The sequence below is a fragment of the Gobio gobio genome, assembly GCF_949357685.1.
Source record: "Gobio gobio genome assembly, chromosome: 14".
NCBI lineage: Eukaryota > Metazoa > Chordata > Actinopteri > Cypriniformes > Gobionidae > Gobio > Gobio gobio.
Genome location: NC_137107.1, coordinates 35,281,774 through 35,297,422, shown reverse-complemented (window position 1 = coordinate 35,297,422; position 15,649 = coordinate 35,281,774). Strand labels below are relative to the sequence as shown.

The 15,649-nt window shown below is 36.5% G+C and overlaps 1 protein-coding gene across 1 annotated transcript in view; it reads right to left on the bottom strand.

Moving 5' to 3' along the window:
• The window catches only part of LOC307137581 (uncharacterized protein), an 85,049-nt gene extending 71,206 nt beyond the window's left edge, over positions 1–13,843 (bottom strand). The window contains exon 1 of the mRNA XM_079835332.1: positions 13,525–13,843. Within this exon, the coding sequence (XP_079691458.1) occupies positions 13,525–13,645 (121 nt within the window). The 5' untranslated portion in view covers positions 13,646–13,843. The remainder of the gene's footprint in view (positions 1–13,524) is intronic.
• Positions 13,844–15,649: the final 1,806 nt, after the last annotated feature.

Genomic DNA, 15,649 nt, shown 5'->3' with positions numbered 1-15,649 from the left:
AGAAAGTTTCATTAGATTGAATTTCCAATGCGTTGATAGCCATCTTACAGTGAATCTGTTATTTTCTGGCTTTGCTGCAGGGCAAGGGATATTCGCTTTCTACAAGATATATTAGGACCCTGCTGGACTCATTAGGACTGTCTAAATAAGAACACGTGCCTTAACAGATTTTTTTTTTTCTTCGCTCTGCCGCTCATCTGGAAAATGAATGAAAGACACAGGCTGTAAGTAACTGCCCGGATATAGGGGGGCAAATTGTCTACTGGGTGCCAGTGGGAACTCAAACTCAAGGGAGAAGAAAAGGAAAGAAACATCCAGTAGAGAAAAATGTAATCTTCCACTTACTTACTGAAGCAAGAAATATAATAAGTAAGCGCACTCAAAGATAACGGGTGAGTATTTGAGGGAGTCACGCAACTTCACTGCTATCCAGTATGTGTTCTGTGGCGATGGCATTTCTTTGGGGCAAGCCTTTTCAAAACACAAGGAGACTTGTTAAGTCTTAGGAGTTAAGTCAGGCATGTCTAGAATTCTGTTTAACCTTCTCGGATTGGTTTGAATTGACAGCACTTGGCAGCTTTTGACTACAGAGAAAAAGGCAAGTTCCTTAGGGAATTCTCTGGAGCAAAGGCTCAAAAGACCCGCTGAAAGAAAGGAGACTTTACTTGTAATAGCTGTGCAGTTGTTCATCTGCCAAGCGCTTATAGGATCATTAAGAAGTATCAGCTTTCTTGCCCTAAAATGTGAGAGATAGTGAACTCAGAGTATCTGAACTGGGAAGTAGTACTCAAGATGTCAGCTGTTTAAAAGTGATCAGGAGCAATTCTCTAGTAGTATGATGCACACAGTGGCACAAATGAGACGGTGATAATGAGGAATACCCCTTTTGCTTGGAAAGACAGTATGCTGTATATGCCTGAAATGTCTACACTGTCAAGTAATGGATCTTACAATGCAATTCAACTGAATGCATCTTTAGCAATATCAAATGTGCTTTTTTAAACGCTGTTTTAACTTATTTCAATGGACTGCCATTGGAAGACTTTTTTTAACGTAACATTAAACATTGAATTAAACACGGTCTTGTGAGAGTGTCCTAGCTGAGATAAACATTAAATGTACTGAGGTCATGTGGCAACGATGTGGTATATTGTTTTAGATGTTTTGCATTGTATAGTGTTTTTTGCATACTATTAAAAAATAAATAAAAGCATGCAGTAAAAAATAAGCAGTATGTCTATGCTAGTATGCCATTCTGAACATATAACCTCTAGATATTTTCACGACATAACACATGGCTTAACATGATCCCTCCACTTAAGTTGTCTAAAATGTAATGCCCAAAACCATGAGCGGCACAACAACATTGCATCAGAAAAAAAAGGATGTATGTAAAGCTAGTCAATACATGTCTGTCTCAAAATGGACACTTGTGAATACTCATCTGCAGACAAAAACAGGAGACAGATGACTGAAATTGCTCCAGGTCAAATTCTCCATGGTTTATTGTAAACCTGAATAGAGGTAATCACAGGTTAATATGCATTATGCTTGAGGTCAGTCATCTCTGTCTAGAATGTGATGGTGGGTTAGCCGGTTGTCAAATATCCATGTCAAGCATTGTCTTTCTAGCCGCTATCCAACCGTAATTTGTCTAAAGTTATCTCAAAGAAGTCTAAGACTAAAAACATACTCTACTCCGCTGTAAATACCACCTTAGACAAGCATGATTTTTCATTCTTTTGTAATGCTAGTGGACAAGTACAGCCTTGCTGTGTAGCTTTCCACCAGTGAAAAATGTTGGTTGACCAAGGTGGTCTTTGTGGTGAAGCTGGTTGACCAAGGAACAGTTGCTCATACAGTAGTTGACCTGAAAGAGAAAACTAACTGTAAATTGACCATTTACACTAATGTCTGCTATAACACCCCCTGCTGGTATGCAAGATGTACTTGTGGTATTATTAATTGTACTATGACACGTTTAGGAGGAAAAATACATTGCACTTGTGACACATCTGTCTTTATTTACTTGCCAAAATCTCCTGTTAAGTTACGTCTGTAGTTAGAAGAAAACAAATTGAATTAATCTAGGGGTGGGTGTCAAAAATGTGTACATTTATATATATATATATATATATATATATATATATATATATATATATATATATATATATATATATATATATATATATATATATATATATATATATATATATATATATATATATATATTTTTTTTTTTTTTTTTTTTTTTTATGTTCATGTAGTAAGCATTTTTCAATGAACTATTAACTAAAATACTTTGAATGAAGTGAGCTTCTTAATTATGCACTAATGTTGAAATTATGGCCAATACAGATAACCATCTAAAGATAAATGTGAAGTGGCCAATATTATAAAGGCTCACAAATAAAAATGTAAATAGTTTGAATGCTACAAGTTAATCTAGGCATCACTTGTATAATGTAGAGAAAGAAAGATGGAGAAATGCTCTCTTCGAAATCTACAAAAAAGTAAATAACTAAAAAGTATTTAACTTGATGCAAACAAAAATATTATTCGTATGAGTGCAAACACGGATTCACATTATGTAGCCCTATACTGACCAGCCCTACTTGTTTATATTCTTTTCAGCAATCCAATATTTTTTGAGAAATGTAAAACTACTACAGATGTGACACTGTGCCATTTTTGGACTTAGATTCAAGGACTGATCATAAATACTTTGTTTTAGAAATACCAATACATTATAGAAATGCGTTTTGTGGTAAAGTTCGGGTATGAAAATGGAAATCACCCTGTGCATGTGTGTGCACGTGAGTGTGGTTGTTTTCATGTTTTTCTATCGCGGTGGAGACTTCAACCTGAATGCACACGGACTCTGAGGTAACAAGCTTATAAATCATACAGAATGAGTTTTTTTATTTATTTTGAAAATGTAAAAATGCAGAAAGTTTTCTGTGATTGGTAGGTTTAGGGGTAGTGTTAGTGTAAGAGGATATAATATACAGTTTGTACAGTATAAAAAAACATTACGTCTATGGAGAGTCCCCACAAAGACAGTGAACCAGACGTATGTGTGTGCGTGCGTGTGTGTGCGTGCGCGCATGTGAGAAAGTGTGAAAGCCCATGAGAGGGAGCGGTGTTCATCTGTAGGTCAGGGGGTGACTGCTTGTAACCTGTGTTCTGCACCAGATGAGAAAAACAGAGAACACAAGCTCGCAGCAGACCCCTGATGCTACAGACGCCTGTTACAAGCTGAGCGGAAACCTTGAGAACGTCTGAACAATGCCAGCACAAACACTGCACAGAAAACATTACAGAATGCCAGCGTTTACATCGCAAAAATATATTCTTCATCAGATGGCTAGGTTTTCAGATTCATCATTTGCAATTTAGTTTTTATATTTACTTTTATTTGTAAGATTCTTCCAAAACAAATGGTCATTGGCAGCATTATCTTATTCATATTCTTGGACCTATAGATGTGATTGGGTATGTGATCTAACATGAACCACTTGTATCAACCTAAACTTAAACAAACAGACTGACAGCTACTTTAGGTATAATTTAAGGAGATCCTTAATTTTTAGGACAAGCCCATGCCTCTATTTTGAACATGAGCCAACTAATCATTTTCCCCCCTAATATTTATGTAGCTCACCGTCTACATCTATACCAAGCTTTGGAAAACAGTACAGATCCTAACATGAACTATGTTGCGTAACTCAGCAAAAGACCTTTGTTGAGGTTTGGCGGGCAGAATAGGAAAATTGTTTGAGATGCTTATTTTTTTATCAAAATAAAAAAAAGATTCATTTTTACTTGGAAATATATACAGCTGCAGACATACTCATCAATATTTTGAAGCTAAGATTGTATAATTATTTTACTTTATTTTAATAATGCATAATCACGAGATGTTGGAAGGTCCAAGATAAACATCACCGGCGATGGGGTATTTGTGTGAACATGCATAAACCTATGAGGCACAGTAAATTGATGGAAAGGGGCACAAAATTATAGTGTTACAGTTTAAAAACATAAGCAGAAAAGCCTAAGTATAAGTAGACCTAAAGCCTTTGGGGGATGACTTATTTAATGTTCAACTCCATCTTGAGGCCCATAAAAGGTGAATAAATAGATCTACGAATACAGAAATATTATACGTCATTCCAATACATCCCTATATCGTTTTATTTTACATCATGCAATCACATTCCATCCAGACTGTAAAGATTAAGTTGCAGAGGCAGGTTCATGCTCAAAGTTGAGCATGAGCATGCTCTGAATCTGACTAAACTTCATTGTTGGAGATAACACTAACAACTCCAATGAATCCACAATCCACTTTGTTCTCAACAAATGTTGCGTTTCCATGACATAGGGGTTAACCTTATCACATAAAAGGCCACTAAAAGGGCAAGACAACACCAGAAATTGCTCCAACATGGCTTTTTAGTGTCTTGTAAAAAGCTCTTGTAAAATTTTTTACAGGGTTGTACCGTGCACCCTATAGGCTCGGCTAAGACTGCCCCCCACCAAAGCCAGCCTTCAGACTAGACCTTTAGAGACCAAACAAAAGCAAGAACCTGGACCAGCTGGGAGGCGGACATCTCTCTTGACCACAGGCATCTGTACAGTGACAGATTTGACAGGCTTTAAACTGGTCAGAAACAATAACACACAGCCTGATATAAGACCACAACCCACTCGCAGTCTGAAGACACATACGTCATGGTCAAATGTTCACAGAGTGAAATATGATGTTATGACTGAAACAACACATGCCCTCATCGAATTTTAAAATAAGACATGAGCACACCTAACGTAGGCGAATCATTGACTGTTCAATAATAAAAGAGTTTTCATAGTTACTCTGAAATAAGCCAACTTTCTCTTCATTTGTTTTTAATTCTTTCATATGCATCAAATTAAATATGACATCTAGGTTGACTAAGTCCACACTTACCAATTTAATAGCGATGAGGTCCTGCTTGTTGTCACAACAAGCCTTGTTGCATGACTATTCAGACTTACAATGGCTTGTGAATGAATAAATCACACCATGCTTATCTGCTTGGGGATCTGACTGTTTAAGAGAACTAAAGGGCTGAATGTGTTTGTGTTTAGTGGAGTTTTTATTAATAATGTTGTCCTTTAGTAGATTGTGTTTAATACATGCTTTTAAAGTGTGTTTGGAAGGAATTCGATTTTATGAGGGATGCACATACTAAAACAGTTAATCTAGCTATCCTATTTTACCTAATGAGGCATATTGATATGATACTGACTTAAAGGGCAAGCAAGAAAGAAAGCTGACCTCAGTTTCCACCTGAAAGCCTGTCATTATTCAAGATTAGTCAAGCAGAGAGATTTGACAAGTCACAAATAAGCAGATACCAAAAAAGACAGGACAGAAGAAAAAAAATGCTGACAGCCATTTGTTACGACGGCATTTATCTTGCTTGTCATAATTCAATCAGCAGCCATTAGTCATGATTCTCAAAAAGATGCTAAATCTCTACATAATTTCTACAACAACAAATATTATAGTTGAGCAATAAAAGTACGAAAGGCTAAATGCTATGTTGTGTCAGTCATGGCTACATATTGTTCTTATAATGCTTGCTAATTAAACACACCATTGGTTCTGCACAGATATTATAATCAGAGGTTCTTTAAACAGCAATGCGTGTGCCATGTTTGGCCCATATGTTCCAACAGAATATTTATTTTCCCAAATTGGCTTGTGGTGATGTCATTCATAGTGCCCACAGGTCAATGGACCCCAGTGTGTGCCAGTAGAAACAGGTTGTATTGTCGGCTGAATAGTCCAATACACGAGTGCGTGTTTAAGTGCTCATGAACAGCATGACATCATCTGGCATGCATTTCAGTGCCGAATACAAGCAGGGATGTTGGGGCAGCTATTCTAGTTAGATACCCACTTTTTTTTAAGATAAGTTTGAATATTGTGATAGTTTTAAAGTTTGGCTCGAGGCAAAACTGTGCCAAGAGGTCCAAATCTACAGCAGGCCTGTTCTTGTCAGCCAGCCAGCCAGCAGACAGGCACTACTCCTAACTCACAGCGGGTGTTTTCCTTGGATGCCTGAGGTTTTTTTTTTTCCCCACCTGGATGCGGGTAGCCACTGAAGCTTTGAGAACTGTTTAACAAAAGAGAATGTTACTTTTGTGGAGAAAATGAGACAACAATGGAGAGCAAGTGTAGTTCTGTCAATTTCTCTTTCTAATGATTAGAAATCCATAAATCATATCGACGCCAGGTGTTTTTTCTTCCTTGATAACATGATATTAACAAAAGAGAATGTCACTTATGTGGACAAAATGAGAGACAACAATGGAGAGCGAGTGTAGTTCTGTCAATTTCTCTTTCTAATTATTAGAAATGCATAAATCATATTGACGCCCGGTGTTTTTTCTTCCTTGCTAACATGATATTACCATGGTTTCTGCTTCACTGTTTGGATCAACAGTCATTTGAGGAGACAAAGTACCCCGCAATGCGTCATTACAGGCAGCTGTGCGCTGTTTACAATCTCAACCGGCCTCAACAAGAGTGTCAAACCCACAAGAAAAATGGTCATATTTGTGGCATGCTTAAATCTAGACACCCCATCTGAATCTCAAGACCATTGCAAAGCTCTTTGGACAAAAAAACTAAACAAAACAAAGAACCAAATTTGATGATTAGGCTATTTTTTGATTTATGGTTTTTCCCCCCAGCTGTCTGTCAGCATGACACAGACGTTGCAGATTACATTACAGCAGTGATTGAGTGTAATGCAAGTAGTATTAATAACAAATCTGACTGGTCCAGAGGCATATGAGGGCCTCAGATGTAAACGATGCCAACTCTACAAGCAACCCCCATCAAGATGACAAGGACAATACCTGGCAGGTTCCAGTTTAACGCAATCAAAACAAACCTATGTAGTCTGAGGTATTGTTTAACCAGAGAGCATGGTTATCACACACTGTCCTCTTTAGGAAAGCAAACCATGGCTGCGTCCAAAACCTGGAAGATGCTGGTAGGAAGGTATCAAGGCACGTCCGAATCTAATGTTAGCTTCACTTCCTGTCTCCTGAGATACCTTCATCTGATCGATTTTTGAAGGCAGCATATATGTATCCTTTGCTGCCTTTGATATCCCACAATCCTGTGCTTTCCATTCTGTGACAGTTGAGCTGGAAAAAAAAGATGGCGTCCGAAAGTTGCTGGTCAGTTTTTTACCAACATTTTCCACTTCTGATGTCATTTCTAGCGAGAAATTACTAATGTAGTAATTAAATATTTGTTTAGTTCTCACCAAAGCTCTCTCTACTTGCTGTAGATCATTAAACTGTTACACTGCCTTACAAGTCTGTCCGAAATCAGTTTCGTGAGGTGCCTTCATGCACAAACCCTGCCAAGTCATTGTCTGATAAGGCAGCGAGGCAACGAGTCAGCTGCCAAGGTTTTTCGGACGCAGCCCAAGTAATCTGGATAAGACATGGCCTCAATATGTGACAAGATGGAGAACGTCAAAAGTGGTATTTTACCCAAGAATTGTTCTCTGGAACCCAAGATATTTTGAAGAATGTTCAAACAATGAAAGTCAATGGGGTCCAAAAGGACGCTGGACTAGGGCTGTGCGATTAATCTAAATAGTAATAAAATCGCAATGTGAGCATTCACGATTTCTAAATGACAGAAAGCATGAATTTTCCACCAGCCCCCTGTGTGTGCAATCTGAATGCAGCACGCCTTAATCTAGCACAGGACGTTACGACATGGAAGAAAGCACAGGAACAGGGAAGGTGAATTCAGTGCAGGATAATTACCAAAACTAAATAAATAAATAAATAATCAAGATCTGTGGTTTGGGAATATTATGGACACAGGAGAAATTACTGTATTGTTCAGAACATAAGACAATACTTTTTTTTTTTAGAAATACATCTGAAAAAACGGGTTCATCTTATATCCAGGGTCTAGACTTTTACATGTCAATAATACACCCACAACAATAGGTGGTGCCAAATACGCGTAAAACGAGTGTGTCAGAGTATAATGTTAGAAGATTGCGAGTGCAAAAAGAACGCAAGGAGTGACAAAAAAAAAAAAACACGCAAAGAGTCAAAAAACGAAAACGCTTACCGTCTAAGAGCCCCGTGACTGTCATGTTTGCAAACCTGCTGATGGGACCAAAATTCCTCCGTACGTGATTTTAAGACGCAAGACAGTACCCAATTTTGGTAGGCTACATGGTTTTCACTATGAGATGGATAGCCTAATTGTTATATAATTCAGATGGGCTACAGGTTATTTTTATGGTATGCCAAAAAGTGTTGAAATGTGATCGTTTGTACATTTTACCAGTATTTACAATACTTTCAGTACAAAAATTAGAATATGAAACATTTTCAAATAAAAATTGAATACAAGATTTGGTATTCAAAAAGCCTTTTTCCAAAAGGTACATCTTGAAAAAGGGGGGTCATCTAATAATCAGTTTCGGAACAATACGGTATTAGAGCCAGGTAATTTGCAAGAGTTCTCAAACTACCACTGTGGCAAAACAGAGTATTAAGAGCCATACATGTTTTTTTGCAGTTAAAAAACATGAGACGCAAGTCTAGAGATGAGTCTTTTAAAAGTTGAACTTTTTACTATGACCGCAGGATTGAGTCTTGTGTCATGTGCAAGACACAAGCGCAACGGTTAAAGACATCCGTCAAGTAAGTGTTTACATAGAAAAACAATAGCCCATTGCCCCATTTTAAACCGATAATACGGGCATTATTATCGATTAAACAATAATTCAGGCATTTGCAAACTGTACAACATACAAAAAAAAGAGTTAAAAAAGGCATTAAGAAATAACCAACGATGTCACATATCATTTATGCATTTTATTAAAAAAATGTATCACAAAATTGATCCAAAAAAAATCGTGATAGTATTTTTTTGTCCATATTGCACAGCCCCACACTGGACACAAATTTGGCACAAATGTACCAATATTGGACACCACTGATTTTAATTATATTGAAAAAAAAAAAAAACTAGAATTTTTCTAAATATCTTCTTTCATGTTCCAGAAAGCAAGTCAAACAGGTTTAGATAAATGATGACAGAATTTCAATTTTAGCCCCTTCAAAACAGGTTCATATGACATCACTGATTTCAATCATGTAGTCACATCATCCTATAGAGAGACCGACAGAGACCAGATTGTAGTTTTTATTGTGATGTGAGAAAAATGTACTGAATAAAATGTTTGTTAATCTGAGGCTTTAAGAAACTATTAGATTCTGGCTGCTGAATAAGCACAATCTTTCCATCCAAGACTCATGTTATTCATATATAAACATATGGTTCTATTTTCTTTTATCCACAGTCACAACAATCCTGAATTCAAAGGCATTTAATAATAAATACAATGGAAAAATGTTTTTGTTATCCAGCATGTGATAATCTTCGGTTTTATGGAAAACAATCCAGCATTAGCCAATTATGATCTCCTACATGGCTAAATTATTAAAACACAATAAAAAACGAAGGTCAAACCGTTCATAAAAATATAGTTTGTGTGTGTGTGCTCTGTATGATGTCAAATAATCAGAAATAATAGTGTACTCTAAAGACCAAGAGCTTTTAATATGCGACTCTTTTGTTTTAGGTTTAACAAAAGAAACCTGCATTTGTGTCCAACTCAAACAAAATGAATCTAGTTGAAAAAAGGACACCAAACAAAAGAATGCAATTCATTCACTCCAAAGCAACTCAAGTACAGTAAAAGCAGCTTTGAACAACACAAGATACACTTTCAAACGGGCTTGTCATCTCAGTTTGTTTACACACACTTTTCACACACGTCTACGGTGGGCGCCATTCACATGATGTCATCGCCGATCATATTTTTATCACATTTCCCAGTGGGTTTTTAATTTCGCAAAAACACAACCCGAACGAGCACGGTCGGTTTTACTGCACGGGCATGACGGCTATAAAATGTGAAATAACTTGGCGTCCACCTCACAAAGTCAAGTGCTGGTTATAAAGCTACCTGGAGAACCGTTGCACGTGCATTATATAACCGCAGGCCTTACGGTCTGAACCTGTTGAGCTTAAGTGGGCTTTTCATGGCACGCTATAGCACATTGACTCTAACAAGTCATCTCAGTGATTGCCTTCACTCTTGAGCTGGGGTCTGGATTCAATAAACCCGTTCATCTGTCAGCCTGACCGTAAAATCTGAGCTCATTAAGCCAAGCCTACCTTTTTGTAGGTTGTTTGCTGAGATCACAGAAGGTTGATTAAAACAATTGAAAAGAAGAATGAGCTAAAACTAATAAAGTCTCTTAATGAGCCCAAGGAGTGTGCGTCTCGGTTCTCGGTTTTACAAGATGGATGAAACATGAGCAAACAGTCATTTAGTACCTCATACAGTCACTGCAGTTTAAGAGAAACTATAAGGGAACTTGGGTAGTTTTAATAATAGAGATCGACCAAAATTGCTTGTTTATGACCGCTATGGAACACATTTTTAATCGGTTTATATTTGCTTAGTTTTTGCCACACTAATATCTGAATTATTATTATACCACTTACATTGAATCTACATTACATTATGAATATTGAATCATTATTCTTATTTATAATAATGCTTATATAAAACAGATTCGATACCACTAAGCCAATAATTTTGGATGATAACCGATATATAATAAAATATATTGCATAAAATTCTAATTATATGACAATATTAAAATGTTATACTATTTTGCTAAAAAAAAAAAAAAAAAACTGAAATTAATCATTTTAAATGCTACAAATTAATTTAAATTAAGGGAATGAACATGCATAATTTAGTATCCATTATCGTTTCATAAATATTCTTACTAATTGTTAAAGGGTTAGTTCACCCAAAAATGAAAATTCTGTCATTAATTACTTACCCTCATGTCATTCGACACCCGTAAGACCTCCGTTCATCTTCAGAACACAAATGAAGATATTTTAGTTGAAATCTGATGGCTCAGAAAGGCCTCCATTGGCACAATGCACGGTACACTCTCAAGACCCTTAAAAGGTACTAAAGACGTCGTTACAAAGTCCATCTCACTACAGTGGTTCTACAATAACTTTATGGAGTGAGGAGAATAGTTTTTGTGCGCAAAAAAACCCAAAATAACGACTTATAGTGATGACCGATTTCAAAACACGGCATCATGAAGCTTCGAAGCGTTATGAATCAGTGAGTCGAATCATGATTCGGATCGTGTATCAAACCGCCAAACTGCTGAAATCGCGTGACTTTGGCGATCCAAACTGCTGAATCAACTCACTGATTCATAACGCTTCGAAGCTTCATGAGGCCGTGTTTTGAAATCGTCATCACTATATAAGTCGTTATTTAGGGTTTTTTTGCGCACAAAAACTATTCTCGTCACTCCATAAAGTTATTGTAGAACCACTGTAGTGAGATGGACTTTGTAACGACGTCTTTAGTACCTTTTAAGGGTCTTGAGAGTGTACCGTGCATTGTGCCAATGGAGGCCTTTCAGAGCCATCAGATTTCAACTAAAATATCTTCATTTGTGTTCCGAAGATGAACGGAGGTCTTATGGGTGTCGAACAACATGAGGGTAAGTAATTAATGACAGAATTTTCATTTTTGGGTGAACTAACCCTTTAACCTCAGCCATTAACGGATGCTAAAGGCACAATATGTACGATTTTTGGATTAAAATATCCAAAAACCACTAGAAAAATGTTATGTAAAATTTTGTTGACTTGTGTATTATCCCAAATGTTTCCAAGAATGTTTAAATCCAGAGAAATAATGCTGCATTCCAGACAGAATGGGAATTAGGATTTTTCCCACCTCCTTCTTGGAAATAACGTCTGGAATGCCACTCAAAGTGGGACATTCGACTTCTGAACTTGGGGTACATTGATCATTGTACGTCATTTGATGTCATTTCCAAGAAGTCCTGCTTTTAATGAACATAAACGTAAAAACAAACTTTACCATTAGACATTAAGTTTATGTAATGATACCTTCGTTTTTGCTTTCCTTCAGCTGTTTGTTTGTATGCTAGTTTGAATGTTTTTTCCATATTAAGTTTGACCCCAAAATATGATAAGCCTCGTGTCATGGCGACATCACATCGTCAACATGTGAACGTGACGTGTGATTGACTGGAACTCTGAGGTCTGAAGTGGGATATTTAATTTGGGATATTCTCATGTCCAACCTCGTCTGGAATGTACCATAAGCGTCCGCGTGTCGCCAATCAATGACATCATACCCGCGTTACCATCAATTTCCTGTTTTATTTTGTTGAAATCATGGAAACAACAAAGACGCTTTAATATAATATATAAAAACGAACAGAGTAGCATTAAAACAAAACTTTCAACACACTCAAATGTTTCTAATATGATAAAACAGTGCTGCGCTACCACACACACGCATGACCGGAAGAAGTGGAAGCAGCGTATAATAAAGCTATCAAGCTACGTCTTTGCTTTAAATAAACAACCTTTAGTGGCGAAAAATTACATATTGTGGCTTTAAATGGTACAAATATATTGTGTGTCCCTGTGTGACAATAGTATAAAAGACTGCGTATGGCAAAAAGAAGCTTTTTTTCCCCGCAGTACTGGAGAAAGCTAAAAGCTGATTAATTTGCAGTTTGTTGACAAAGCCCTGGGGGAGAGATGACGCATCCTCTACAAATGACGTATAAACACAATTTAATTGCAGAAATCCCTTTAAAAAAAACATCAGGTTAAACCGAAGCACAAGTCAAATGCATCTGTTTGTGTGTAATGCACACAAAGGAGCATTCTTGGTGATTTAATGAATTCAGAAAAGAATTCAGGCCAATATACATTTGATGATGATGGCATCCTCTACCTTCTCCCAAGATTGCTGGAACTAATTGCCCTCACATCTGCCACAAATCTGTTAAACATGTTTGGACAAAAGCAGCGAAAATGGGTGAGGTGCTGCATGCAGCAATCACTGTCCAGTGTTTAACATGTATGTGCGGTCACACTAGCTCAGCCCTCGTGTTTGGAAAAACAGCAGTAGTGTGATTTAAATAGGCGGGGTGTCAAAATAGTTCATTGCTGAAGTACCTGCACCTGCTCTAATATACAGTAAAGTTTTAAACAACAGCGGCTCCCAGAGGGAAACACTGGACATGAAAAATAATGGTAATACAACATGAAAGACTTTAGGTTCATATTAATATGTATGAGAGAAAGTGTGTATTTCCTTCATGTATTCCGAGCTAACATTTTCATTTTATAATTTATTTTCAGTACAAAAGTGAGATTTGTTTGTCAAAATTAATTTGCCAGTTATCTAAACATGCAAATTAGAAACATTAGTGGTCAGTCAGGCACCTTATAATACGCTACTCACAACAGACGTGAACAAACGAACATTACACTCCATTATTTACACAATAAATAAAGATATTGATTACATTTTGACGACTTACCTGTCGGCAATATCCCCGAACCGCTCTCCATGTCTGGTGCATCAGTTGGACCAGTGTCCGGGATAGTGGCTTTCACGAAACTGAATAAAACAGCTGTCCATACTACAGGCGCGAGCATCATGTTTACCTGATTTATAAAGCCGCGAGACAAGCACTGTAATAATTCATCGCATTTTAATAGTTTAGAAGTTAATGAGATTTGTCTGAGGCCGTTAATACTGTAGTGGTACAGTACGTGTCTACCGATGAAGTTTGGTCACTTTACCACCACCGCGCCTCAGCGTCACTGTGATCACCTTGGTGGGCACGCCTCGCACTTGCCGCCAGACACCTTCATCTGGACAAATTTTGCTCAAGAGGCTCCGCCCACACTCACGCCACAGACCAATGAGAAGCGGCATCCCAAGAATCACTAACATCTCAGGACCATAGACTATAAGCTCAGGACATGAGAATGGCAAAGGCGAACTGTTCTCATTTCATATACAGTACCGTTCAAAGGTTTGGAAACATTAAGGTTTTTTTTATGTTTTTGAAAGTAGTCTCTTAATCTCACCAAAGCGGTATTTATTTGATAAAAACAGTAATAATGTGATTGTAAAATATTATTACTATTTAAATTATCTGGTTCCTGTTGTAATATATTTTAAAATGTGATGGCAAAGCTGAATTACTAGAGTCTTCAGTGTCAAGTGATCTTTCAGAAATTATTCTATGCTGATTTGGTGCTAAAGAAACATTTATTTGTATTAATTTAATTAAATATTATTAATTTCATAAATGTCTTTAATGTATTTTTTGATCAATTTAATGTGCCTTTGCTAAATAAAAGTAATATTATTATTTTAAATCTTACATACCCCAAACTTTTGAATGCCAGTGTATCAAAAAAAATGTATGAAAAAAAATCATAAAAATATATTACAACAGAAACCAGTTCATTTAAATTGTACTAATATTTCACAGTATTACTATTTTTACTGTATTTCTGATCAAATAAATGCAGGCTTGGTGAGATTAAGAGACTACTTTCAAAAACATAAAAAAACCTTAATATTTCCAAACTTTTGACAGGTATAGTGTATATAATGTAAAATTGAAAGAAATGTATTACATATTTTAATATTTAATTATATATAGAATAGAAAATATTCAAGAAAGACCCATTTTTTCCCCAAGATTTATTTCCATATATCTCTCAATTCAGTGATGTTTTTTCATACAAAATGTAAATGGTAGAAATGATAAGAGAGCAGAAATATATGGCATCATAGATCAATCATCATATCACAGGAGTGAGGCAGTCGTCCCTGTGCATCGCTCCACTGTTCAACAACTTTTTTTCTTACAACAAACTGAGAAGTGAAGGGTCTTCTAATTTTCTCACAGGAATCCAGGGGTAAGTGTATCAAAGGTTGTTTCTAAAAAAAATCAACAGCCAATGAACTCCTCATAGAAAACATGAATGAAGGTATACAATTTCCTACATGCACATATGTCATCATAACATGCAAACATGACATCATCCAAAGAGCCACAGGTTAGTTGGACAAAGTAGCCTATACAGCACAAAGAGACAAACCAGTGCTGTAATAAATTTGGCACCCAATATATATATATATTTTTCTGGTTTTCCTTTTTTTTTTTTTTTTTTAAAGAGGAAAAATTATATCTAAATTAAGAGAAATCAAAGATCTACTGGGAATTGGGTAGATCACAACACTCCACATTTCCATCCCAAAACAAGGAAATGGTGGCCAAAGGCAGTTCACTAGGACATCACATACTGTAAAAAAAATAAAGAAAGAAAGAAAATGCCTTTACATTACCCATCCTTTCAAGTGACATGTTGCATAAAACTATATTGGTTGACCTCCTAGTGCAACCAGTACAAATACCACTATATTATTTTATATTCTTTCAGAGGGCAGATCAATACTCGAGCATAATCAGCAATACATTTTTAGGTGAGCTACACATCCTGTATATCAAGATTTCTGTGACGCAGTTAATTGGTCCAACTGGTGCTAAAGCTAGAGTGTGTTGAGTGCAGGTAAAGCTACAGGATGAGGAGAAGTCCTAAAGTGTCATTTTGTTGCATAGCCCTACTGTACTCCCAACAGTC